The sequence below is a fragment of the Bufo bufo genome, chromosome 1 (genome assembly GCF_905171765.1).
Source record: "Bufo bufo chromosome 1, aBufBuf1.1, whole genome shotgun sequence".
NCBI classification, from domain to species: Eukaryota; Metazoa; Chordata; class Amphibia; order Anura; family Bufonidae; genus Bufo; species Bufo bufo.
In genome coordinates, this window is record NC_053389.1 from 258,671,549 (window position 1) to 258,698,975 (window position 27,427).

Genomic DNA, 27,427 nt, shown 5'->3' on the forward strand with positions numbered 1-27,427 from the left:
ACAAAGGGTATAGCTCAACAGTGATGGCCAGTTCGCCGTGTTCGCCCGCGAACACATGCGGGCTGCCATCTTAACTCACAAGTCTGGCGATGCACAGGTAAGTCCGGTCTGAAACAAATGCGGTCGCCGGGAGCCGGCAGTTCCGAGAACAGCCGCCGGGAGCCTTCATCGGGCTGTTCCTGGAACTGCCTGCTCCCGGTGACCGCATTTGTTTCAGACCAGCTCCCGCCACAGGCACAGGTAAGGACTTAACTGTGCATCGCTGGACTTGTGAGTTAAGATGGCAGCTTGCATGTGTTCGCTGGCGAACACTGCGAACTGGCCATCACTGTAGCTGAAGGGGTAGAGCTCACACCTTTGTGTTTAGTGTCCGCCTCCTAGCGGCAACAGCTATTCCTACGGTCAAGCCTGTCCCCCCCCAACGAACGGAAGAGAAACTGATTTTACGGTGAGTACAAAAATCTAGTTTTCCAACAAAAATAGAAAAATGGATTGCACATCTACATGCTATGCATTGATCTATCATTGCTTCTCAGCGCAATTAACACCACTTCTCAACGTAATTCAATTTTCATCAAAATGCATAAGCCCACTCACCACATAAAGGTTCCTCTAATGCTACATTCACGTGTCAGTCAAAAATGGCATACTAGTCAATTTTTAACAGACTTTTTTTCACTGATGTATTTCTGAGAAACGGATGTATGGGCCTGAATTGTATGGGCCTGTCGGTCAGCAAAAACTGACAAAATAGAACATGTATTGTTTTACATCTGTTATTCATTGGCCATCAGTAAAAAACAAAAACCTGCCATGTAAATAACCTCATAGACTTCCATTGTTCTTAAAACAGACGTGTGACGGCTATTAAAAAAATGTCTGGCACATGCCCGTTTTTCACTGTTGTGTGAATGTAGCCTAAGAATGGGTACCTACTCTAATTTGGTGCAGCAACACGTGGCGACCACCAACGCCACAGCGCTGCACCAGCAGGCGGAGTGACCCAGCAGTCCAAATGTACTCCCTCCTAATAAATATTGCCAGTGCTTCTGTCTGTTTGTGGTTACTAAGAAGGACTTCTCTGTACCATTGATCCTGGACCTAATTGGTTGTCCAAGTTAGACATTTCAGGATGGACTCTCTATGTTCACTCATTGTCTCCATGGACAGGGCAATTTCTTTCATTGGTAGAAATCAAGGATGCCTACCTCCACATAACAATTCATCCTACTCCTAAGTGCTTTTTCCAGAACAAGGTTCTCTTCATACTGGGATATGCTACTATGGGCCCCAAAACACATACTACTTGTGTGTACCTCCAAGTAAATCCATCTGATCTAATTTCCATTTATGGTTACTAATCTTTGGTCTTAGTTGAAATGAACATTTGAATGGCTTTGCACTTGCACTCTACTATGCATTACAGTGGACTGAATTTATATAAAGGAATTTTACTGTGCATCTCTTACTACATGTACATGTGACAAGTGATTAGAGGGAATTTCTACAGCATGTGTTAACTAATGGTGACAATTTCCCTTTTTAGTTTATATTGTATCTTTCCCACCAATTTGTTGCTATTCCCTTTGACCCTGGCTACATCCCCTCATGTTTTCAAAAAGGTTCTCGTCACAGTGGGCCTGAGGGAAACCGAGAGAGGGCCGTGGCGCTCCTGGAGCGCCGCTGCCTTCTCAAACAGATGATCGGCGGGGGTCCCGGGTGTCGGAACCCCGCCAATCAGATGCTGATGATCTATCCAGAGGATAGATCATCAGTTTAAAAGAACTGCAGAACCCCTTTAAGTATGGTCTCCGCTCTTGAGTGCAGTGAGCGACATAGCCACCTAGTGCCTCCCTTTTTAAACAGCAGACATCTTGGGTTAATATATGAGATCGACCATAACATGTTTTCTCGCCCATTCCATTGGGGGACACAGAGCATGGGTATAGCTTAGGCCATTACTAGGAGGAGACACTATGCAAATAATAAAAAAACAGCTCCTCCTCCACTGGCTATACCCCTATGCTCCAACAGGAGGACCTCAGTTTTAACTTAGTGTCGGATAAGGAGGTGACACTCCTGCAGGGTTGTCCCTGTAGTTCTTTCTTCTCCTGTTTGTTTTTTTCTAATCAGAGGACGCAGGGTCGCATGGTGCGTCCCTGGTCTCTCAGTGGAGCGAGCCCCGGGGTCGAATGGCCGTCCCCGGCTACCTCCCTTTCCCCCTAGAAGATAAGTGGAACCGGGCTCGACCTGCAGCTCCGGTGGCCTACCAGATCCGGGGTCACCTAGTCCTGCCCTCTATCCAGTGCACTGCCACTCCTTGTGCCAGATGACTGAAGAGGTGACCCCCTGCTGGTCCGGTACAGAGGGTGAAGACTGCAGGACTCAGATAAGTACACCGGCTCTCCTGCAAGCTCCCCCTCCCCCCGTGCTCACACTGTGACACGGTTCTTTAGGGCTTACCTGTGGATCTGGGAGGGCAGGCTGGTTGAGAGGGATCCCTTTTTGTCCCCTGCATTCTGGCAGTGGGCGCCATTTTCGGAGCCGGGGTCTGCGATTTTTTTCGCGCGATCGGTGACGTGACTGGGGGGCGGAGCCTATCGCGTCAGCTCCAGCGCTTCCGCTTTGCCTCAGCGCCTCTCCACGCTTGACTGCTACTCCAGCTCCTCACAGGTCACGGTAGGACAGATAGTGTTCCGCAAAGCTGTAGGAGACCCTGACTCCGGGATTGCCGCCATCATGCCAAGAACTGGGGCCCCCCAAAAATCTAAAGCGACACCTCAGGTCCAACTGGGATCCTGTAAGGTCTGCTGCTTGCCACTATCGGTTACAGGCTCCTGTGACTCTTGCCTTGCCTCGGGACAGGATCATCCACCTCCTCCTCCCCCTCCACCAAACCAGCCCAGTCCCTCTTCCGCCCCTTCGGAGCCCTCCTGGGCCTCTGCCATTGCTAGAGCGGCCGCGGACTTGGTCCAAGTCTCGCGCGCGGCCATGGCCTTTATGGAACGCATGGCGGCCACTGATCCTCTGCCTGTAGTGCCTGTGGTTAGCACCGCTCCACCTCCCGGTGCCCCCCACAGAGGACGCTCGACCGTTAAGAGGCAGCGTACGCAGCAGCATCCCTCCTCGGATGGCTCGGACGAGGACACGGAGCCGGAACCCTCACCTAAGCTCTCCACCATGGTGGCAGCCTTGGTCACGGTGGTACGTGACACCTTTGACATCCAGGGGGAACCTCCTTCTACTAGTAGCCAGGAATTCCCCCTCTTCCACTCCAGAAAACCGGAGGCAGTCACATTCCCCATTCATGGCGAGTTCGCCAAGGTCCTTTCTAAGGCTTGGGAACGCCCTAATCACCGTTTTTCTGCTACAAGGAGTATGGATACTCTTTATCCTTTCCTGGCAGATAACGTGCAGCAATGGTCTTCTCCTCCTAAGGTCGACCCGCCGGTGGCCAGATTGGCGAAGAATACGGCAATACCAGTCCTGGACGGGTCCTCCCTACAGGACTCCGTTGACAGGCGTTTGGACTCTCTTTCCAAAGCCATATTCTCTCTGGCTGCCCGCGTTCGCCTCGGCCTGGGTAGCCAGGGCGCTTTCGGTGTGGTTGCAGCGCCATCATCAGGACCTCGTGGAGCAGGATGCCTCTGCGGACACCCTAAACTTCATCCTCCAGATGTCCCAGGTGACAACATTCCTCTGTGAGGCCTCATTGGACGTCAGCACTCTCTTTGCGCGGATTTCGGCCCTCTCGGTCACGCAGCGTAGGGAGGTCTGGTTTAAGGTCTGGGACGCCGACGCTTCCTCCAAGCGCTCCCTCACTAACCTCCCCTTTGCGGGCTCCAGGCTCTTTGGTGCTAAGCTGGATGAGATTATCTCTGACACTACGGGGGGCAAGAGTACACACCTGCCCCAATCTAGATCCAAGCGCGCCTTCAGAGCTCGCCCCTCTGGCTCTAGAAACCAGTCCTTTCGGCGCTTCTCTTCCTCCAGGTCTGCGACAGCCCCCTCCTCCGGCAGCTCTCAGGACTCCCGCAAGAAGCCTTCCTTTAAGCCTCAACCTTCCTGGCGCCCGCGGGCACAGTTCCAGGGGAGTTCTGCCCGCCCCGCGGTTCCAAAGCAGTCCTCCGCCTGAAGTGGCGCCCCCACCGCTTGCGGCGGGGGGCCGTCTGCTCTCCTTTCAGCATGTCTGGCGTGCTCACGTTCAAGATGCCTGGGCCCTGGAAATTGTAACTTCCGGTTACAAGATAGAATTCGTTTCCAGACCTCCGGAACGTTTCTTTCCTTCTCGTGTTCCGGGGGATCCGGCCCGAGCCTCTGACCTTTTACAAGCAGTTTCTTCCCTTCGGGTCAGGGGAGTAGTTGTTCCAGTTCCTCTAGAGGAACAGGGGGCAGGTTTCTACTCAAATCTCTTTGTAGTGCCAAAGAAGGAGGGATCAGTGTGGAAGTTCCGGATAGAATCCCTCCGCTCCGTTATTGCTTCTCTTCTTCCAGGGGAGTTCCTCGCGTCGATGGACATCCGGGACACCTATCTGCATGTCCCTATCGCAGAATCTCACCACAGGTTTCTGCGCTTCGCCATTGGCGCTTCTCCGTTCATGGGGCATATCTCTGCTGCCCTACCTGGACGTCATTCTGATAAAAGCGCCCTCTCGTCCCCAGGCCGAAGACAGCGTCATGATCACTGTTCAGACTCTGCAACAGTTCGGCTGGCTGATCAACTTCTCGAAGTCCGCTCTCCAACCTTCCCAGAGGGTGACCTTCCTGGGGATGATTATGGACACTACTGTAGCCCGGGTATTCCTCCCGGATTGCAAGTTCTCACGGATACGGGAGTCGGTGTCTCGCCTTCTGCATTCCCCGTGTCTCTCCATCCGGGAGTGCATGCAGGTTCTGGGGTTTATGGTGGCCTCCTTCAAGGCAGTCCCCTTTGCCCAGTTTTACACTCGGCCTCTGCAGCAGGCTATCCTGTCTTTCTGGGACAGAACATCGAGGGGTCTGGACTCTCGGATCCGCCTTCCTCCTCGGGTTCGCATGGACCTCCCATGGTGGCTATCCCCTCAGAATCTTACTTCGGGGAAATCCTTCCTCCCAATCTCCTGGACAGTCGTCACCACCGATGCCAGTCTCCTGGGTTGGGGCGGCGTCACCTGGCTCGGACGGTTCAGGGGGTGTGGTCAGAAGTGGAAGCCCGCCTTCCAATCAACATATTGGAGCTCAGAGTAATTTTCCTCTCTCTGTCTCATTGGACCCCCCTCCTAACGGGTCTCCCGGTAAGGATCCAGTCGGACAATGCCACAGCCGTGGCCTACATCAATCATCAGGGCGAAACTCGCAGCCGGCCGGTGGTGCAGGAGGTGAAGAGGATCCTCCAGTGGGCGGAGGCTCACGTTCCAATATTGTTTGCAGTGTACATCCCAGGGGTCGAAAACTGGACGGCGGACTTTCTCAGCCGCAACAGGGTGGATCCGGGAGAGTGGTCTCTGCATCCGGACGTATTTGTGGACGTCTGTCGCTGTTGGGGCCGCCCGGATGTGGACTTGATGGCGTCCAGGCTCAACAACAAGGTTCCCACGTTCCTGGCCCGAGCTCGGGATCCGGAGGCGTACGGGGTGGACGCTCTGGTGTCTCCGTGGCAAGACTTCGCACTCCTCTATGTCTTCCCACCACTGCCTCTACTCCCAAAGGTTCTTCGCAGGGTCGCGGCAGGAGGAATCCCGACCATCCTCATCGCTCCCGATTGGCCTGGTTCTCGGAGGTCACTCGGATGCTGGCGGACGTTCCGTGGCCTCTTCCTCTCAGGGAGGACCTGCTGTCTCAAGGACCTCTCTTCCACCAGAATTTACACCCACTTTGTTTAACGGCGTGGCTGTTGAGACCTCCATCTTGAAGAATAGGGGCTTCCTTCTCGGACTCTGTCGTGAAGACTATGTCACAACCAGACAGCTGAGAAGCTCTGACAGGAGCCGTTCAGATCCTCCCCCTTGAGTTTCTTTGTTTTGGTTTCTGTTCCTCACCTCGTTAGGCTATCTCAGCTGTCATGCAGTCAGACTCATTACCTCCCTTTAAATTCTTCCCCATAAGGTAGTAGGGTGCGGCTGATACAACTTCCTGGAATGTGTGTGCATGCTGTCCTCAGCTCCCAGCTCCCACCTACCAGTTCCCAGTCCACAGTCGTCTGCAGATAAGTTCTGTTTAAGTATTTATGATTTTCTGTTGTCTGGATCCAGGTGACCCTGACTCCCTCTGTGTCTGTGTAGGGAGCCGGTGGTCGTGTCCCCTCACTATTGTAGGGCCTTCAGGTTAAGATAGCCGAGGTACGTGGATATGCGCCCATTCACCTTTGGAGTGGTCGCATAGGCTGAGCAATAAGGGAGAGCGGCAGGTCGATTGCAGGGGTCTCCCTTTTTGTTCCTTAGTTGTGGATCCAGTGAGTCATCGTTTGTATTTGTATCATCTTGTTTACTGTACACCATCCGTGACATTATCAGCCGCCAAAAACCGTCTCAAGCATGGATCCGGTTACACTTTTGGCTGAACGCTTTCAGGGTCTTTCTTTGGAGGTAGCTGATCTCCGTAAGACTTTTTCTCAGTTTCAAGTGACCGGTTCAGCTTGCGTTCATGGAGTTTGTGCTGAGCCTAAGATTTCGCTCCCGGATACATTTTCCGGGGGTAGTGAGAATTTTGTACGTTTTAGAGAGGCTTGCAAACTCCATTTTCGCCTTCTTCCCCATTCTTCCGGTGATGAAGAACGAAGGGTGGGCATCATTATATCGCTGCTCAGGGGTAACGCTCAGTCCTGGGCCTTTTCGCTGCCGGAGGGGGCACGGCCCCTCCGTTCAGTGGATGAATTCTTTTTAGCTCTGGGTCAGATATATGATGATCCGGATCGTATTGCTCTGGCTGAGTCTAGACTACGTCTGTTATGCCAGGGTAAACAATCCGCAGAGATATACTGCTCAGAATTTCGGAGATGGGCAGCAGATACGGGTTGGAATGATGCTGCACTCCGAAGTCAATTTTGCTATGGTCTTTCTGAGGGATTGAGAGATGCATTTGCCTTTCATGAAAGACCTACCTCCTTGAATTCTGCTATGTCTCAGGCTGTTCGTATTGACAGGCGTCTTAGAGAAAGAGGAGAGATCTCTCCTTCTTGTCATGCTCAGTCCCGGGACAGTGCAGCGGTGTCATTCTGTGCACAGGGGTCTCAGTCGCTGTCAGCCCCTTCTGAGCAGGAGCCCATGCAGCTGGGGTTGATTGCCTCTGACAATAGAAGATTCAGCCCGCAGGGGAGGGTTTGCTTTTGTTGTGGAGGTATAAATCATCTGGCAAATGTTTGTCCCTCTAGGAGATTCAGGCAGTTTTCTGGGAGTAATAAAGAGACAAAAAGGAAGAAGTCTTTTAAGAATATTCCGTCTGTTACTATTGGCAGGGTTGAGGCGGAAATTGAAGATTTTTCTTTTGCTTGTAGTTCCCGTTTTGTCCTGCCTGCTAGGGTGGCGCTAGAGAGCAAGAGCATTTTTTGTGAGATTTTTGTGGATAGTGGAGCAGCTGTCAACCTCATTGATAACCAATTTGCAATAACTTATGGTTTCCAGGTATGCACTTTGGGAAAAGATATTCCTGTTTTTTCTATTGATTCAGCTCCACTTTCTCAGAAATCATTAAAGGGCATAGTTCACAATATCCGTTTAATTGTGAATGATGCTCATGTTGAGGATGTGTCATGTTTCGTCCTTAGCGGTTTGCCTACTCCTCTAGTGTTGGGGCTACCCTGGCTCACTAAACATAACCCCACCATTGATTGGCAAGCGAGGCAAATAAATGGTTGGAGTAACTTTTGCAGAGAGAATTGCCTCATAACATCTGTTTCTGAGGTTTCTACTAAAACTGTACCACCTTTCCTCTCTGAATTTTTGGATGTTTTCTCTGAGAGTGGAGTTCAGGGTTTACCTCCGCACAGGGAGTATGATTGCCCTATTGATCTCATCCCAGGTGCCAAGCTGCCTAAATCTCGTTTATACAATCTTTCCCAACCTGAGAGGGTCGCGATGCGTGCTTATATCTCTGAGAGTCTGAGAAAAGGACACATACGACCCTCAAAGTCACCTGTTGCCGCTGGTTTTTTCTTTGTTAAGAAAAAAGATGGTTCTTTAAGACCTTGTCTGGATTTCAGGGAGCTGAACAGTATCACTATTCGTGATCCGTATCCGCTTCCTCTAATCCCGGATTTGTTTAACCAGGTTGTTGGGGCGAAAGTCTTTTCCAAATTAGACCTAGGAGGGGCATACAACCTGGTTAGGGTCAGAGAAGGAGACGAATGGAAGACGGCTTTCAATACCCCTGAGGGCCATTTTGAGAATTTAGTTATGCCTTTTGGTTTGATGAATGCCCCAGCCGTTTTTCAGCATTTCGTCAACAGCATTTTTTATCATTTAATGGGAAAATTTGTATTAGTGTATTTGGATGACATTTTGATTTTTTCTCCTGATTTCAAGACTCATAAGGAACACTTATGTCAGGTCTTACTCATCCTGCGGGAGAATAAATTATACGCGAAACTGGAAAAATGTGTGTTTGCGGTTCCAGAGATCCAATTTCTGGGGTTTCTTGTCTCCGCTTCTGGTTTTCGCATGGACCCCGAGAAGGTTCGCGCTGTGCTTGAGTGGGAGCTTCCTGAGAATCAGAAGGCGCTGATGCGTTTTTTGGGCTTTGCTAATTATTACAGGAAATTTATTTTGAATTATTCCTCTGTTGTTAAACCACTCACGGATATGACCAGAAAGGGGGTAGATTTTTCTTCCTGGTCGGTAGAGGCGCGTAAGGCCTTTTCTAATATCAAGGAGAGTTTTGCTTCCGCTCCCATCCTAGTACAACCTGATGTTTCGTTACCCTTCATAGTTGAGGTTGATGCTTCTGAGGTAGGGGTGGGTGCGGTCTTGTCTCAGGGTTCCTCTCCTGCCAAATGGCAACCGTGTGCCTTTTTCTCAAAGAAGCTCTCCTCCGCAGAGAGAAATTATGATGTGGGAGATAGGGAATTGTTGGCCATCAAGTTGGCTTTTGAGGAATGGCGCCATTGGCTAGAGGGAGCCAGACACCCTATTACCGTGTTTACTGACCATAAAAATCTGGCCTACTTGGAGTCAGCCAAGCGTCTGAACCCGAGACAGGCCAGATGGTCTTTGTTCTTTGCAAGGTTTAATTTTGTTGTTACGTTCCGCCCTGGGGTTAAGAATGTGAAGGCAGATGCCCTGTCACGTTGTTTCCCGGGAGGTGGGAATTTTGAAGACCCGGGTCCCATTTTAGCTGAAGGTGTGGTGGTCTCTGCTCTTTTTCCTGAATTGGAGGCAGAGGTGCAGGCAGCCCAGTCAGAAGCTCCTGATCTTTGTCCTCCTGGGAGGTTGTTTGTGCCTCTCGCTTTGAGACACAAGATTTTTAAGGAACACCACGATACGGTCCTTGCTGGGCACCCGGGGACAAGAGCCACACTGGATCTCATTGCTCGGAGATTCTGGTGGCCTGCGCTTCGTAAGTCGGTTGAGGGTTTTGTGGCAGCTTGCGAGACTTGCGCTCGTGCCAAGGTCCCTCACTCACGGCCATCAGGTCCTCTCCTTCCTTTGCCCATTCCTTCCCGTCCTTGGACACATCTGTCCATGGACTTCATAACGGACTTGCCTCGTTCCTCGGGGAAGTCTGTGATTCTGGTGGTGGTGGACCGTTTTAGCAAAATGGTGCATTTTATCCCTTTTCCCGGTTTGCCCAATGCTAAGACGCTGGCGCAGGCATTTGTTGACCACATTGTCAAATTGCATGGGATTCCTTCAGACATAATCTCTGATAGGGGCACGCAGTTTGTTTCCAGATTCTGGAAGGCTTTCTGTTCTCGCTTGGGGGTTCGCTTGTCATTCTCTTCTGCTTTCCATCCGCAGTCGAATGGCCAGACAGAGCGTGTCAATCAGAATCTGGAGACATATCTGCGCTGTTTTGTGGCGGAGAATCAGGAGGATTGGTGTTCTTTTTTGTCCCTTGCTGAGTTTGCTTTAAATAACCGTTGCCAGGAGTCCTCTGATAAGTCACCATTTTTTGGTGCATATGGGTTTCATCCGCAGTTTGGGACTTTCTCTGGAGAGGGCTCTTCTGGTTTGCCTGATGAGGACAGATTCTCCTCGTCTTTGTCATCTATTTGGCAAAAGATTCAGGATAATCTAAAGAACATGAGTGAGAGATATAAGCGTGTGGCGGATAAGAGACGTGTGCCTGGTCCGGACCTGAATGTTGGTGATTTGGTGTGGCTGTCTACCAAGAATATCAAATTGAAGGTTCCCTCCTGGAAGTTGGGTCCTAGGTTTATTGGGCCTTACAAGATCCTGTCTGTCATCAATCCTGTTGCCTACCGTCTTGATCTTCCTCAGACTTGGAAGATCCATGATGTTTTCCATAAGTCCTTATTGAAACCTTATGTTCAACCTATTGTACCCTCGCCTTTGCCTCCTCCTCCGATTGTTGTTGATGGAAATCTTGAGTTTCAGGTCTCTAGGATTGTGGATTCTCGTCTTGTCCGCGGTTCCCTCCAGTACCTCGTTCATTGGGAGGGTTATGGTACTGAGGAGAGGATGTGGCTCCCAGTGACGGACATTAAGGCCTCTCGCCTCATCAGGGCTTTCCATAGGTCCCATCCTGAGAAGGTGGGCCCTGAGTGTCCGGAGTCCACTCCTAGAGGGAGGGGTACTGTCACAACCAGACAGCTGAGAAGCTCTGACAGGAGCCGTTCAGATCCTCCCCCTTGAGTTTCTTTGTTTTGGTTTCTGTTCCTCACCTCGTTAGGCTATCTCAGCTGTCATGCAGTCAGACTCATTACCTCCCTTTAAATTCTTCCCCATAAGGTAGTAGGGTGCGGCTGATACAACTTCCTGGAATGTGTGTGCATGCTGTCCTCAGCTCCCACCTACCAGTTCCCAGTCCACAGTCGTCTGCAGATAAGTTCTGTTTAAGTATTTATGATTTTCTGTTGTCTGGATCCAGGTGACCCTGACTCCCTCCGTGTCTGTGTAGGGAGCCGGTGGTCGTGTCCCCTCACTATTGTAGGGCCTTCAGGTTAAGATAGCCGAGGTACGTGGATATGCGCCCATTCACCTTTGGAGTGGTCGCATAGGCTGAGCAATAAGGGAGAGCGGCAGGTCGATTGCAGGGGTCTCCCTTTTTGTTCCTTAGTTGTGGATCCAGTGAGTCATCGTTTGTATTTGTATCATCTTGTTTCCTGTACACCATCCGTGACAGACCATGATCAAAACCAGGAAACCAGCTTCCTCCCGGATATACTATCGTACCTGGAAGGCCTTTCTTGCCTTTTGTGAGAAGATAGGCGTTTTTCCCCTTCATTTCTCCGTTGCGGTGGTCCTCTCCTTTCTCCAGTCAGGTCTTGAGATGGGAATGTCCCTGAGCTCTCTGAAGGGTCAGGTCTCCGCTCTGGCCATTTTCTTTCAGCGCTCTCTGGCTCTGCTAGGTCCGGTGAGGACCTTCCTGCAGGGGGTGGCGCATTTGGTCCCTCCGTATGTCCCTCCTCTGCCCCTTTGGGATCTGAACCTGGTTCTGTCTTCTCTCCAGGCGGCTCCTTTTGAGCCTCTGAGGAATATTTCCCTGAGCTTTCTCACCTGGAAGGTGGTCTTTTTGGTGGCCATCACCTCTATCAGGAGGGTATCGGAGCTGGCCGCCCTTTCCTCTAAAGAGACCTTTTTGGTCTTCCACAAGGACAAGGTGGTACTGCGCCCTGTCCCTTCCTTTTTGCCCAAGGTGGTTTCCGCCTTCCATCTTAATGAGGACATAGTCCTGCCTTCCTTTTGCCCCGCTCCGGCGAACTCCAAGGAGCGCGCTCTCCATTCTCTGGATGTTGTCCGTGCTTTACGGGTGTACCTGTCGGTTACTGCCCCATTTCGCCGCTCGGACTCCCTTTTTGTGGTTCCCGAGGGGCCTCGTAAGGGTCTGGCGGCCTCCAAGGTCACTGTGGCTCGTGGATTCGGTCGACTATTGCCATGGCCTAGCGGTCCCGGGGTAGGGTTTCCCCAGCAGGGGCCTCCTGGGCGCAATCAAGCCTCTACATCACAGCTTTGTAAGGCAGCCACCTGGTCGTCCTTACATACCTTTACAAAGTTCTACCAGCTGCACTCTTTGGCGTCGGCTGATGCTGCCCTCGGGCGCAAGGTATCGCAGGCTGTGGTTCCTGTTTAACCGTTGGACGTTTTCCCTCTGGAGGTGCTGGTCTTCCCACCCCATGGACTGCTCTAGGACGTCCCATGGTCTGTGTCCCCCAATGGAATGGGCGAGAAAAGGAGATTTTTTGTGAAACTCACCTGTAAAATCTTTTTCTCGTCTTTTCCATTGGGGGACACAGCTCCCACCCATTCTTGTCTGTTGCAGGAGGGGTTGGTTCTATTCTATTGGGACCTTATGGTTAACGGCCTGATGGCTTTGTTCCTTGGTTCTGCTTTTCTTTGTTAATATTTGGTTTCTGATCTCCTTCTCCTACTGCTTTTGCACGCACTCAGGTCCTCCTGTTGGAGCATGGGGGTATAGCCAGTGGAGGAGGAGCTGTTTTTTATTATTTGCATAGTGTCTCCTCCTAGTAATGGCCTAAGCTATACCCATGGTCTGTGTCCCCCAATGGAAAAGACGAGAAAAAGATTTTACAGGTGAGTTTCACAAAAAAATCTCCTTATCACTGTAATCGTACTGACCCAGAGAATGAAAGTAGCAAGTCAGTTTTACCGCATAGAAAATGCTGTAAAAACTATACCCATAAAACTGGCGGAATTGTGTTTATAATTCCACCCCACTTGAATTTTTTTTTCCAGATTCCCACTACATCATATGCAACAGTAAATGGTGCCATTAGAAAGTACTTTTCCCACAACAAACAAGCCCTCATATGACTATTTGAATGGAAAAATAAAAAAATGTATGGCTCTGGGAAGGCTGGGAGTAAAAAAAAAAAACCTGAAAATGGCCCAGTCCTGAATGGGTTAAGGGAAGGGAACAAAAGACACACAGAGTGGAAACAAAAGGCATGGTGCACATCAGCAGATTCAGAAGCAGGCGGAACTCCCCGCTCATGCGTGGCAACTGTCCTCACACTCACTCCCTCCTCAGCCCACTCCACATTTTTCTTGGTGGCAGTGGCTGGCCGCATCACTGTAGGAAGACAGGTACGCCCTCCTTCCTTCTCCACTGTGTGGCCGCTGATGAGAACATGGTATGCACCGCACTGTGCTCATGCCATGTTCTCTGACAGAAACTGATGAAAAACTGCACAATAGTACAGCTTAGTATTGAAATATGGGTAATCCTGGTATTGAACCAGGTATCAAAGTATCAAATAAGCATAGATATTTTCATACCCAATGCAACCCTAGTAGCCAAGATTGGGTAGAGGAACACATCCTGACACTGATGGCAGTCCACATTTTAGGAGTGGACAATTGGATAGAGGATTTCTTGTTAATGTCATTGGGGGACACAGTGCCATTTGTATATGCCCAACTACCACTAGGAGGCGACACTAGATAAGAAAAAGGTTGGCTCCGCCCAGGTGGGCTATACCCTCTCCACAGACACTAGGCTTATCAGTTTTAGTCTAGTGTCCATAGGAGGCAGACATGACCTGCTGTTTTTGAGTACCTCGCCGGTCACACAGTCCCCCATTACTGCATCCGCAGTGACATGCCGGCAATCCCACGTAAGTGCGAGTTTGCCGAAGGGGTGACCCTGTGGCACCTTAAGATGCCGGACGATAAGTATTACCCCCTGCGTCCCTGTCCCATGGGGTCTTGGGTTAGTTCCCCTCCTTTGGCCAGAGGGTGGGTTTCACTTTATTCGGGGGGCCTGGTAAGGTAACCCCCCCCCCCCCCCCTGGTTTTTCCAGGGGGGGAGGATAAATTTCTCCACACTTGTCAGAGGGCCCTTCTTTTTTCCCTCCTTTCAGTACCCTTCTCCTTCTGGCCACCCATGCCCGTCCCCGGCCTTCCCTTCTACTTTAGCCCCCGGCTTCTGCCGGGACTAGGCCGCATCTTCTCTGGCCTGTCCTCGGGTCCAAGGTGCACCTTTTGCCCCATTTTTCCCCTCACTGAGCGTCGCTCCTCCTCAGGAGCCCCCCACGCCTGTTTTTTTCTTTTCAGAGGGCCCCCGGCTTCCCGCGGTTCCGTCCCGCTGACGGCGCACTTTTTACAGCCGCGTCATTAATCGAGGTCCCGGCTTTTACCTCAACTAGGCCGCGTCCTCTCCAGCCCCCTCGTGGCTTCCTGGGCTTTTTTCCTGGCTCCTCCCCGCTCCTCTCGGCTTTTAGGAGGGATCTCCCCCCCCCCCCCCCCCCCTCTCTCTCATTCAAGCGCAGGCTTTAGTCCCGTGGGCGGGGTTTTCACTTAAGTCTTCCTGCAGGGTACGCTCACGCTCTTCTGCGGCTGCTGCAGCACCTCTTTGGGGACATAGCACCTGGGGTCTGGTATGACAGCCTCCGGTTGACTGTTTTTCTTTTTTTTTTTTTCAGGCTTCCAGGCTGGCAATGCTGAGAAGTATCCCATTCCCAGCCCACCTTTAGGGTCGCCACGTACTTTTCATGCGCCTGTTGCTGTAGAAAGTCGCCATGCTGTCAGCCTGACCCTGTTTGTGCGCAGTGCCTGGTCTCCAGGGCTCCCTGCCCCCCCTTTCTGCGTAGGTCCCTCCTAAATGAGCCCCTTCCCTGTCCCAGGACATAGGTATTCTCGCCCTACCCTCCTAATCCATGGTGGAGTTATTGTACCACTTGCCTGCCCAATTGCGGCCGCCTCTGCTCCCCCAGGGACTCTTCGGCTGCGGGGTACGCTCACGCTCAGACACCAGATCCAGTAATTGACCTTGGATTGTCTCAACTAGGTCCTGCCCCTCTGTGTCCTCGGGTCACTTCCAGGACAGAAATCCCTGCCCTCATGCGGCAGCATCGGCCTCCCTGGGAGTCCTTTGCTTCCTGCCTCGGTCCATATCAGGGGGCGGAGTCCAATAGCGGCCTTGGGTCCCCCCTCATAGGTCCCGCTCACCCCCTGTATCCTGGTTTCCTCCCAGGATGGGACTAGCACTGAGGGAAACGCCTCATGTTTCTCCTGCCTAATCGGGGGACTCCTCTGCAAGGATTCTGACTCAGAACAGGGCATCAGGCAATCTTCCACCATACAGAATCTCTCTGTGGGTGGTCAATGACAAATGTCCACTGAGGAACCTCTCCTCTCCAGGGTTGGTATCCCCTTTAGTGGATTTTCAAATGGCACTCCCCTGGTTGCACAGGTAATTATTCACACAGGTAAGTCAGCTTGCCGCCTCTCCAGTAGGTGGTACTTTACCCGCCACCGTGTTTAGCACGCCGGCACACCTTTATGGTGTCCCAGGTTTGTACGCCTTTCCCTTCACAGGGTGGTACTTGTACCACTGCCAAATGCTGTATCCGGCAGACTTTCCTGGTTCCAATGTATCTCCTTTTCAGCTGGAGTAATTTCACTATTACCAGGGGCAATTTTCAACACACCCTCCTAGTTGGAGAGTGTTCCAGGCCACCGTATTACTTCTCCAGACGCTGTAGCCAATACGCCATCCTGGTGCTAGTGTGCACCACGCAACCATATTACTCACTTATTAAGCGGAGTACCTGTACCATCTTCAGTTGCTATAGCTATTTCACCTGTCTTGTTCTAATGCACCCCATGTACCATATTACTCCACTATTGGGTGGAGTACCTGTACCATCTCCAGAGGCTGTAGCCATTGTCTGTCTGGTTCTAGTGTGCACCATTCAGCCGTACTTCTCCCTTATCAGGCCAAGTACAGATGCCATCTTTAGATGTCATGGCACTTATCTGGTTCTAGCGTGCACCATGCAACCACATTGCTCCTTTCTTAGGTGGAGTACCTGTACCATCTCCAGATGCTGTAGCCATTACACCTGTCTGGTTTTAGTCGTCACTATACAGCCATATTACTCCTTGATTAGGCAGAGTACCTGCACCATCTACAAATGCTGTAGCCATTACACCTGTCTGGTTCTAGTGTGCATCACGCAGTCATACTACTCCTTTATCAAGCGGAGTACCTATACCATTTCCAGATGCTGTAGCCATGTCTCCACTCTCATTATACTGTGCACCATGCAGCCAGATTACTCAGTGCTGTGCCCTATTGGTACAATCTATGGCCCATACTGCTCCTGCATTGCCCTTTCCTGGCTCTAATGTGTGCTAGGCATTCATGTGGCCCCTCTTCATGCGGAGTGATGGTACCATCCCAAGACTCTGTATTCATCACTCTTTTCTGGTTCTAGTATGCATCTGGCACCTATTACCGTCGTCCTCGGCGGTGTACTTGTACTATTTCAAGGCGTTGTATCCGACAAACCATCCTGGTTGTAGTATGTACCTGGTAACCATATGTTCCCCCCTTCTTGGGCGGAGTAGAGTTGCAATTCTTAGCAGGGCTGTGGAGTCGGTAGATAAATGTTCCGACTCCTCAGTTTTATGTACTTCCGACTCCCCGACTCCGACTCCTCTGTATTAATATGCGAATGTATTTTATACATTCCTTGAGGGAAAGAAACGCAACCTACCACAGGACTACTGGCTGGGAAGCTGCTTTCTCCTTTGTGTGCTTATCTGCTGCTGAAGATAGGGCAGTGGGAGGATCCAGGAAGGGGCATTTATTCTAAAACATGATTTTCCTAGGAGAATCCCATAGTCATGTTTAAAGTTTAAGCTAACAATCGGAGTTTACAAGTTTTTATAGCCTTAGCTAAATGACAGCAGTTTTTCCAATGGTTTACAGCTTCAGTCTTGAACTATTGGCCCTCCATTCCCTTCACTTATACAAGTGTCTCACTCTCTAGTCCTGCAAAAAACATATTTATTTAATCCCTTATCAGTGAGAGGCTAGGTTACACATGGACGCTGCGTTCCCTGTAACAGCAGAACACAACACTATGGAAAGTATAAGTATTGCAGCTCCTAATTGTGCGTTGCGTGACACATAGTGAAGCACATGAAAAGCATGCTTCTTCACGGTCACTTAACGTGTTCGTTTTGCGGTTACGTGAGGCACTGCATGCATTGGTCTTTATTCTTACAGTAGAGAAGTCATTAATTATAACTTTTTGTGAATTGGGACATTTAAACTTGCGTGTTTTTTTTTTATTCCAATCTAAATTTAGTAGGAGTAGGAGTCGGAGTCGGTGCATTGTTTGCCGACTCCGACTCCAGGTACCCAAAATTTCCCCCGACTCCGACTCCAAAGCCCTGATTCTTAGATCCAGTATATGGCTGGCCTGTTCAGATCTGACACGCGGTGCAGTACCTCCTGAACCAGGCCCTCTGAGTGCACCAAGTCTTCTCATTGCCCCCGTACTAGGCATGATTTTTACTTTATTGCTTGACACACAATTTAACAAGACTTCTCAGTCCTGGTATGCACCAGACAACCACACTCCCTCCACCATGGGCAGGTTGTTGGCTATCATGCTAGGTTTGTTCTTTGTCAACCCTATAATGTACTACTGTATTCTGCACAGCCGCGTTACCCCATTTCATGGATGGAGTACTCGCGTTGTTACTGCCTCTCTTTTTTGTTTTCACAGAGTTACATGGCCCAGTCCTAGCAGTGTACTTGGATCACCACTGAATGTTCTATCCTGCAGGGATACAAAGCATTGTGAGAACCAGCCGCTGCTGCAGTTTTCGGGTCATTCCTGGACGTCCTCTCTGATATGGCTGTGACAGGACTAGTGAGCGCCACACACCTACTTGGTGGGTGGAATTTTCCGCTGCTCACTCTGGTATCGGACATGGTCCGGTCCAGGTGTTCTTGGTACTCCCTTCCGTTCTCTGATTAGTTGTTCTACATGACATGTCTGCACCTGTCAGTTTCTTCCCCCGTCCTTGGAGATTTCATTGTGCTCTGCTGGTTTCTACATGTCAGTGTAGTCGATCCCGGCTTCCCCTGGTAAATTCTGCATCCTTTTCTGACATATGTATGTCTGTCGATTCTTTTACAAAATCCAGGGTGCTTGTCTTGCCCCTTCCGGGGCACTGTTATACAGTATGCTGATCACTAGACTTGGGATGGTTAGTTAACCATGGCTGATGTTTCATTTTTCCTTTGATAATCTGGCTATTATTGTCCTCATGTGGTCCAGTTCTGTGGACCCTAAATGAGCCTCTGACTGAGTAATCCGGCTTGGAGTCCCTGCCCCAATGACTCTTAGACCATCTAGCTGGCCGGTTCCCTCTGAGGAAGCTACCCATGGCATCTCTGACCGCACATGCTCTGTATGACAGCCTCTTCTTTGGGCCCGGTGTGGTTGTTTTCCCTCCTGGGTCCCCACAGGCTTGTTTCCCTCTTGAGATTCTGACCTCTCTTCCCGTCCCCAGGTTCAGGTCCTGGTACCTGGAAGTTTGTTGCTCCGGTTTGCAATTTATATACTTCTGGGATGGAGCTTTCCCTCAATTTGAAAACTGTTCTTCCTTAGGCTGTTTAGAGTCCTCTCTCTTCTACTCCAATATCTTTCAGACGTGCATGTCCCCACTGTTATTACCAGGGCCTGCGACTGGTTCCTTTTTTCCCGAGACTTCATGTGGCCAGGGATATCTCTGGTCTTACATTTCACAGTGATATTTTGTTCCAGTTTTTCTGAGGCTCGATTCTCGCCTCCTTTGTATGGGAAGCATGTCTTTACGTTCCGTTCTTCTGGCCATTACTTAGGACCCCCTTCTCTCATAGGGATTGGCTGCTTTCTCTGGGAGAATGGGGTTTCCACTTCTCATAGGGTGTTTCTCTTTTCCCTCCTGCCTTACAGTGGAAGGAGGCTTTCTCCCTTCCCATGGTGAGTCCTTGCTATTCTTTCTCTCATTCGTTCAGCCTCCAGTGCTTCCTTGTTTCCTCTCTACCCTGGCCTTCACATGGTGTTTGCCATGGACAGGCCATGTTTTTGGTCTGAGACAATTTAGAGTTTTTTCCTTGCCGGGTCCTCTTACTGGGCGGGTTCCTTTGCTTCCAGGCCTTATGGGATCGCCTTATTTTTGCCGAGGGGTGGTCCACAGGGTCTTCCTTTAGCTTGTCTCCAGGATATATTTTCCTTGGTTCAGGACTGCTCCTGTCCTTTTCACAGGCATTTTCTCTCCTGCCAGGTTCCCTCATATTCAAATTTTTTCTTGTTGGGTCTGTCCTCCTGGAGCATCCTACTATATGCAGAGCGCTAGGTCATTACCAACAGACGCCTTCCGGTGCTGCTGCTCTTCTGTTTCTTCAGGGGTAGCCCTGGTTCTTCCAGATCCTTTCTCGGGCTCTCTAGTGCGCACTTGTTCAACTCTTGGTTCTTGCGCAGGACATCTAGCCCTGCTCCTTATTCTCTAGTTTCTTAATTTTCCCACCTTGATGGAGCTGGGTGCTTCCCCTTGTTCCTTTCTTGCATATGACCTTTTTTCCCAGGCAATTGTCCTTGGGATCCTGGCGGTTTCTTATAATTTTTATCTACAATTTCATGCTATGGCCTCTCCTGGTCTTGTTGGGTCACATGGTTCTCCTGCGCCTGTGCGCCCAACTTTTTGCATTAGATTTCCTTCCCACCCTCGGGGACTGCTTTGGGACGTCCCATGGTACTGTGTCCCCCAATGACATTAACGAGAAAATTAGATTTTTGTACTTACTGTAAAATCCCTTTCTCGTTCAATTCATTGGGGGACACAGATCCCACCCTTTGTTTTCATTTCTCTTTCTGTCACCCGGCTGCTGTTCTTCTTCCTTCCCCGTTCCATGACATGTTGGTTCTTTGCTTTTGTTTCTCTCTCCTACTGCTATTGGTACAAACTGATTAGCCTAGTGTCTGTGGAGAGGATATAGTCCACCTGGGTGCAGCCAACCTTTTTCTTATCTAGTATCGCCTCCTAGTGGTAGCTGGGCTTATACCCATGGTACTGTGTCCCCCAATGAATTGAATGAGAAAGGGATTTTACAGTAAGTACAAAAATCCTATTTTTCTCAGCAGGGAAAGGATTATGAAGATAAGAGGAGGGGAGGGGCTGTGGCCACCGCTCCACCAATGAAGATAAGTCTTTCATTAATTCATATACAGGAGGCGGGAGCTGGCTGCAGAATCACATAGCCGGCTCCCGACCTCTATGACAAGTAGCTGCGATCTGTGGTACCGCTCATAGAGGTCGGGAGCCGGCTATGTGATTCTGCAGCCAGCTCCCGTCTCCTGTATATGAATTAATGAAAGACTTATCTTCATTGGTGGTGCAGTGCGCCCCCCCCCCCCCCAAGCCCCCCAGTATTAATCATTGGTGGCGCAGTGCGCCCCCCACCCCCATCCCAATAGTAAAAACATTGGTGGCGCAGTGAGCCCCCCCCCCAAGCCCCCCAGTATTAATCATTGGTGGCGCAGTGCGCCCCCACCCCAATCCCAATAGTAAAAACATTGGTGGCGCAGTGCGCCCCCCCACCCAGTATTAATCATTGGTGGCAGTTGCCACAGGATCCCCTCTCCCCTGCTCCTCTGATCGGAGCCCCAGCTGTGTAATCCTGGGGCTCCGATCGGTTACCATGGCAGCCAGGACGCTACTGAAGCCCTGGCTGCCATGTTCAGCTCCATGCTGCTGTGTGCACAGAGCAGCAGGGACAGTGTGAGATCCTATTCACCCTGATAGAGCTCTATCAGGGTGAATAGGACAAGGGTTCTAGTCCCTAAGGGGGCTAAAAGTTAGTAAAAAAAAAACAACAACAAAAAAAATAATATATTAAGTATAAATTAAAAAGATTTACAAAAAAAATAAAAAATACACGTTAACAATAAACATGAATTTTCAGCAGATTTGTGTAGGAAAATTTTTTTTTTTCTCAAAAATAAAAAAAACCTAGAATATCGGTATAAATTATCGGCTATCGGCCTGAAAGTTCACAAATTATCGATATCGGCCCTAAAAAATCAATATCGGTCGATCCCTAGTCCAAACAGCAGCACAAGTTTCCCTCTCTATTACTTTTTAATACTTTTTTTTTATAAATACACACTGTAGTTGGGGAGTTAGCAATTTTTTTTAATAATGTAGGCGCAGTTCTTAAAGAGATTTTCTGGGAGTTTTATACTGAGATAGGGCCAAGGGCTATTCATAGTATTCAATATATTGGGCAGACTAGATGGGCCAAATGGTTCTTATCTGCCGACACATTCTATGTTTCTATGTTTTCTATCATCTGGATCGGTAATCAATATGTGATCGGTGGGGTCTGGCAAGCGGGACCCCGCCGGTCAGCTGTTTGAGAAGGCATCGGCGCTTGCAGAATCGTCACGGCCTTCTCTCTGTAAACAAAGCACAGCACTGTACATTGTATAGTTGCTGTGCTTGGTATTGCAGCTCAGCCCATTCACTTCAATGGGGTTGAGCTTCGTCTAGGCCAGGCATCCTCAAACTGCGGCCCTCCAGCTGTTGCAAAATTACAACTCCCAGAATGCCCGAACAGCCTACAGGTATCAGCCTACAGCAGGGCATTGTGGGAGTTGTAGTTTTACAACAGCTGGAGGGCCGCAGTTTGTGGATGCCTGGTCTAGGCCTAGGGAAAGCTGAGAGAAGGCCACGGTGCTACTGCAAGCGCTGATGTCTTCTCAGATGATTGGTAGGGTTCCTGGGTGCTGGGAGCATAGGCCATCAGTATAAAACTTCCGGAAAACCTCTTTAACCACCTCAGCCCCCCTAGCTTAAACACCCTTAATGACCAGACCACTTTTTACAATTCTGCACTACACTACTTTCACGGTTTATTGCTCGGTCATACAACTTACCACCCAAATGAATTTTACCTCCTTTTCTTCTCACTAATAGAGCTTTCATTTGGTGGTATTTCATTGCTGCTGACATTTTAACTTTTTTTGTTATTAATCGAAATTTAACGAAATTGTTGCAAAAAATGGTCATTTTTCACTTTCAGTTGTAAAATTTTTCAAAAAAAACTACATTTCTATCTAAATTTCTCTCTAAATTTTATTGTTCTACATGTATTTGATAAAAAAAAAATGGGTAAAAAAAAATGGCTTGGGTAAAAGTTATAGCGTTTACAAACTATGGTACAAAAATGTGAATTTCTGCATTTTGAAGCAACTCTGACTTTCTGAGCACCTGTCATGTTTCCTGAGGTTCTACAATGGCCAGACAGTACAAACACCCCACAAATGACCCCATTTCGGAAAGTAGACACCCTAAGGTATTCACTGATGGGCATAGTGAGTTCATAGAACTTTTTATTTTTTGTCACAAGTTAGCGGAAAATGATGATTTTTTTTTTTTCCTTACAAAGTCTCATATTCCACTAACTTGTGACAAAAAATAAAAACTTCCATGAACTCACTATGCCCATCACGAAATACCTTGGGTTGTCTTCTTTCCAAAATGGCGTCACTTGTGGGGTAGTTATACTGCCCTGGCATTTTAGGGGCCCTAATGCGTGAGAAGAAGTCTGGAATCCAAATGTGTAAAAAATGCCCTGTAAAATCCTAAAAGTACTCATTGGAATTTGGGCCCCTTTGCCCACCTAGGCTGCAAAGAAGTGTCACACATGTGGTATCGCCGTACTCAGGAGAAGTAGGGCAATGTGTTTTGGGGTGTCTTTTTACATATACCCATGCTGGGTGAGAGAAATATCTCTCTAAATGTCAACTTTTCCCATTTTTTTTATACAAAGTTGTCATTATAGAGAGATATTTCTCTCACCCAGCATGGGTATATGTAAAAAGACACCCCAAAACACATTGCCCAACTTCTCCTGAGTACAGCGATACCGCATGTGTGACACTTTTTTGCAGCCTAGGTGCGCAAAGTTGCCCAAATTCCACTGAGTATCTTTTAGGAGGGCATTTGGATTCCAGACTTCTCACGCTTTAGGTCCCCTAAAATGCCAGGGCAGTATAAATACCCCACATGTGACCCCATTTTGGAAAGAAGACACCCCAAGGTAGTCCGTGAGGGGCATGGCGAGTTCATAGAACTTTTTATTTTTTGTCACAAGTTAGCGGAAAATGATGATTTTTTTTTTCCTTACAAAGTCTCATATTCCACTAACTTGTGACAAAAAATAAAAACTTCCATGAACTCACTATGCCCATCACGAAATACCTTGGGGTGTCTTCTTTCCAAAATGGGGTCACTTGTGGGGTAGTTATACTGCCCTGGCATTTTAGGGGCCCTAATGCGTGAGAAGAAGTCTGGAATCCAAATGTGTAAAAAATGCCCTGTAAAATCCTAAAAGTACTCATTGGAATTTGGGCCCTTTTGTCTAAAAATTTTTACGCATTTGGATTCCGTGAGGGGTATGGTGAGTTCATGTGAGATTAAATTTTTTGTCACAAGTTAGTGGAATATGAGACTTTGTAAGAAAAAACAAAAAAAATAAAAAAATATCAATTTCTGCTAACTTGTACCAAAAAAATGTCTGAATGGAGCCTTACAGGGGGGTGATCAATGACAGGGGGGTGATCAGGGAGTCTAAATGGGGTGATCACCCCCCTGTAAGGCTCCATTCAGAGGTCCGTATGTGTTTTGCGGATCCACGGATCGGATCCGCAAAACACATACGGACGTCTGAATGGAGCCTTACAGGGGGGTGATCAATGACAGGGGGGTGATCAGGGAGTCTATATGGGGTGATCACCCCCCTGTCATTGATCTCTCCCCTGTAAGGCTCCATTCAGACGTCCGTATGTGTTTTGCGGATCCGATCCGTGGATCAGCAAAACACATACGGACCTCTGAATGGAGCCCTACAGGGGGGTGATCAATGACAGGGGGGTGATCAGGGAGTCTATATGGGGTGATCACCCCCCTGTCATTGATCACCCCCCTGTAAGGCTCCATTCAGACGTCCGTATGTGTTTTGCGGATCCGATCCGTGGATCCGCAAAACACATACGGACCTCTGAATGGAGCCAGCCTTACAGGGGGGTGATCAATGACATGGGGGTGATCAGGGAGTCTATATGGGCTATATGTCATTGATCACCCCCCTGTAAGGATCCATTCAGAGGTCCGTATGTGTTTTGCGGATCCACGGATCCATGGATCGGATCCGCAAAACACGTATGGACGTCTGAATGGAGCCTTACAGGGGGGTGATCAATGACAGGGGGGTGATCAGGGAGTCTAATATGGGGTGATCAGGGGTTAATAAGGGGGGGGGGGTGTAGTGTAGGGGTGTTTGGTGCTACTTATTACAGAGCTGCCTGTGTCCTCTGGTGGTTGATCCAAGCAAAAGGGACCACCAGAGGACCAGGTAGCAGGTATATTAGACGCTGTTATCAAAGCAGCGTCTAATATACCTTTTAGGGGTTAAAAAAAAATCGCATCTACAGCCTGCCAGCGAACGATCGCCGCTGGCAGGCTGTAGATCAGCTAGTTTACCTCCGGTTCCTGTGAACGCGCGCGCCTGAGTGCACGCGTTCACAGGAAATCTTGCGTCTCGCGAGAGGACGTGCCGGTGCATCCACCCAGAATAACAGGGCCGACGCAATCCTGCGTACGGCGGTCCTGTAGTGGTTAAGAGCCCTCTTTTACACTCACTCATGGAAAACCTCTTTAAATTGTTTAATTAGCTACTCATTAAAAGTTTCATTTGTCCTACCACTTCACAGGGGTAGAATTACCCCATTGTTGTGCTGCTGTTAGGAATAAGGCTACTTTCACACTCGTGTTTGGTGCGTATCCGTCATGGATCTGCACAAACGCATCCGTTCAGATAATACAACCGCATGCATCCGTTCAGAACGGATCCGTTTGTATTATCTTTAACATAGCCAAAACGTCTTGAACACCATTGAAAGTAATGGGGGACGGATCCGTTTTCTATTGTGCCATATTGTTACATTCAAATAAAAGAAAAGGTATCCCACGGCGCAAAAAACACCCAGTAGTTGGAGTAATGATGGTTCTTGTTTATTTGGGCAAGCGGTACAACGCGTTTCGGGGTTTAACCCCTTCTTCAGGTACAATTGACTTGCATTGACTTGCAATTGTACCTGAAGAAGGGGTTAAACCCCGAAACGTGTTGTACCGCTTGCCCAAATAAACAAGAACCATCATTACTCCAACGACTGGGTGGTTTTTGCGCCGTGGGATACCTTTTCTTTTATTTGAACTACTGGCTTTCTGCGGGATTCCAGGCATCCCTGAACAGAAGCATCCATCCCGGGCTGCACACCATCCGTTGTGAGGGATTCATGTCAACTCGATACATGTCTACATTAGAGTTGTGCCTAAACTAGCACAACTCTACCAGGTGAGCCTCCATTGTGGAGATACCTATTTTTATTTATTTCAAACGTTTATTACCCTATGGTGCGCCATTCTTTTTTGTTCTACAGTGGAACGAAGCCTGTTTCTAATATTGTTACATTGACTTACATTGTGTGCCAGGACGGATCCGTTTGGCTCAGTTTCGTCAGACGGACACCAAAACGCTGCAAGCAGCATTTTGGTGTCCGCCTCCAAAGCAGAATGGAGGCGGAATGGAGCCAAACTGAGCCAAACTGATGCATTCTGAGCGGATCCTTATCCATTCAGAATGCATTAAGGGCAAAACTGATCCATTTTGGACCGCTTGTGAGAGCCCTGAACAGACCTCACAAACAGAAACCAAAATGCCAGTGTGAAAGCCTAAGGGAAAACAGTTTGATGTTCGAAATCTAAACTCACCATCGCTCAGCTCATTAGGTGGACTTGCACATTGCTATACACGAGGTGGCACCATACTATGTAAAATGTCAAGACTCTTCTCTGGATTATTTTTTACATTTTATTATAGTTTATTTATACAATAAATGTGTTTACTGGTGGGACAACCTCTTCAATTTTCTTTTTTGATTGTTTGCTTGGAGATGCTTTTCTTGCTGGTATTGTTCCTGGGAAGCTTTTGTTATTGATCCTGGTACTAAGATGAATGGAACTTGTTTTACAGCAAGGCTCTGGAAGAACACAGGAGCACTGAGGAGCAACTTGTTTATGAAATTGAATCAGGAAAGCAAAGAATGTCTGAGGTCAACGAGCAACTCAACAGTACCGTTAGCGAACTCCAGAACGCCCGAATTGATTACCATGAAGGAAGTCGTCAGAAGAGGAAAGCAGAAATCCTAGAGAGCCTGAAAAGAATGTACCCTGATTCTGTGGTAAATGCAGAGGGCTATAAATTATACATTAAAAGGCCATCCAAGAATTTAAAAACATGGCTGTATTGTTCCAATAACAGTGCCACACTCGACCAGGGGTTGTGTCTCATTGAACTGAATAAGGGCTCATGCACACGGCTATACACAGATACGTTCTGCATTTTGCGGAACGGAACGTAGGCCCCTCTGTAGAATTGTCATATTTTTCCCAATATACAGACAAGAACAGGACATGTTCTATTTTTTTGTGGGTGCCTTAGAATGGACATATGGATACAGACAGAACATGGTGTGCTGTTCGCATCTTTTGCGGCCCTATTGAAGTGAATAGGTCCGACCCGCAAAAAATGCTGATCAGATGAGGGCAAAAAACACGGTCATGTGCATGAGCCCTAAGGTTGAGTTGCAATACCACTCACAAAATGTGGACAGGTGTAAAACAGTGTTTCCATAATCCTGTACTGTCTCTTTAAGACTAATCGTAGCTACAGATGAGGCTGAGCTAAAATTGACTCTGATAACACATGGCACAGTGTTATCTTGGTTATCTCGTGACAAAAGCCATTAAAAAGTTAGTTATCTTTTTCTAGCCATTCTTAACGCGCTGTGAAGTTTACCTCGGCTGCATCTGTATGATTGATAATATGATCTATGTCTACCGTTCACAAGTTACAAAAACACCAAATGATCCTGTTTATCAGTGCAAAATGTTGTGCAGTGAACCAGCTAAAGTTTTTTTTTTTGTTTGTTTTTTCAGAAATTTACATCAGTGTGTGATTAGTGGTGGTCAAACTTTTTGGAACTCCTTGATTAACAGGCACCGTGTTTTTTTTTGTACATGTGTACAGTCGTGGCCAAAAGTTTTGAGAATTACATAAATATTGGAAAAGTTGCTGCTTAAGTTTTTATAATAGCAATTTGCATATACTCCAGAATGTTATGAAGAGTGATCAGATGAATTGCATAGTCCTTCTTTGCCATGAAAATTTACTTAATCCCAAAAAAAACTTTCCACTGCATTTCATTGCTGTCATTAAAGGACCTGCTGAGATCATTTCAGTAATCGTCTTGTTAACTCAGGTGAGAATGTTGACGAGCACAAGGCTGGAGATCATTATGTCAGGCTGATTGGGTTAAAATGGCAGACTTGACTTGTTAAAAGGAGGGTGATGCTTGAAATCATTGTTCTTCCATTGTTAACCATGGTGACCTGCAAAGAAACCC

General features: G+C 48.6%; 1 protein-coding gene across 1 annotated transcript in view; it reads left to right on the top strand.

The window, feature by feature from the left end:
* SMC1B (structural maintenance of chromosomes 1B) overlaps positions 1-27,427 on the top strand; it is a 171,911-nt gene that overhangs the window by 66,363 nt on the left and 78,121 nt on the right. Inside the window, exon 9 of the mRNA XM_040439136.1 lies at positions 26,000-26,203. Coding sequence (XP_040295070.1) covers positions 26,000-26,203 — 204 coding nt within the window. The remainder of the gene's footprint in view (positions 1-25,999; positions 26,204-27,427) is intronic.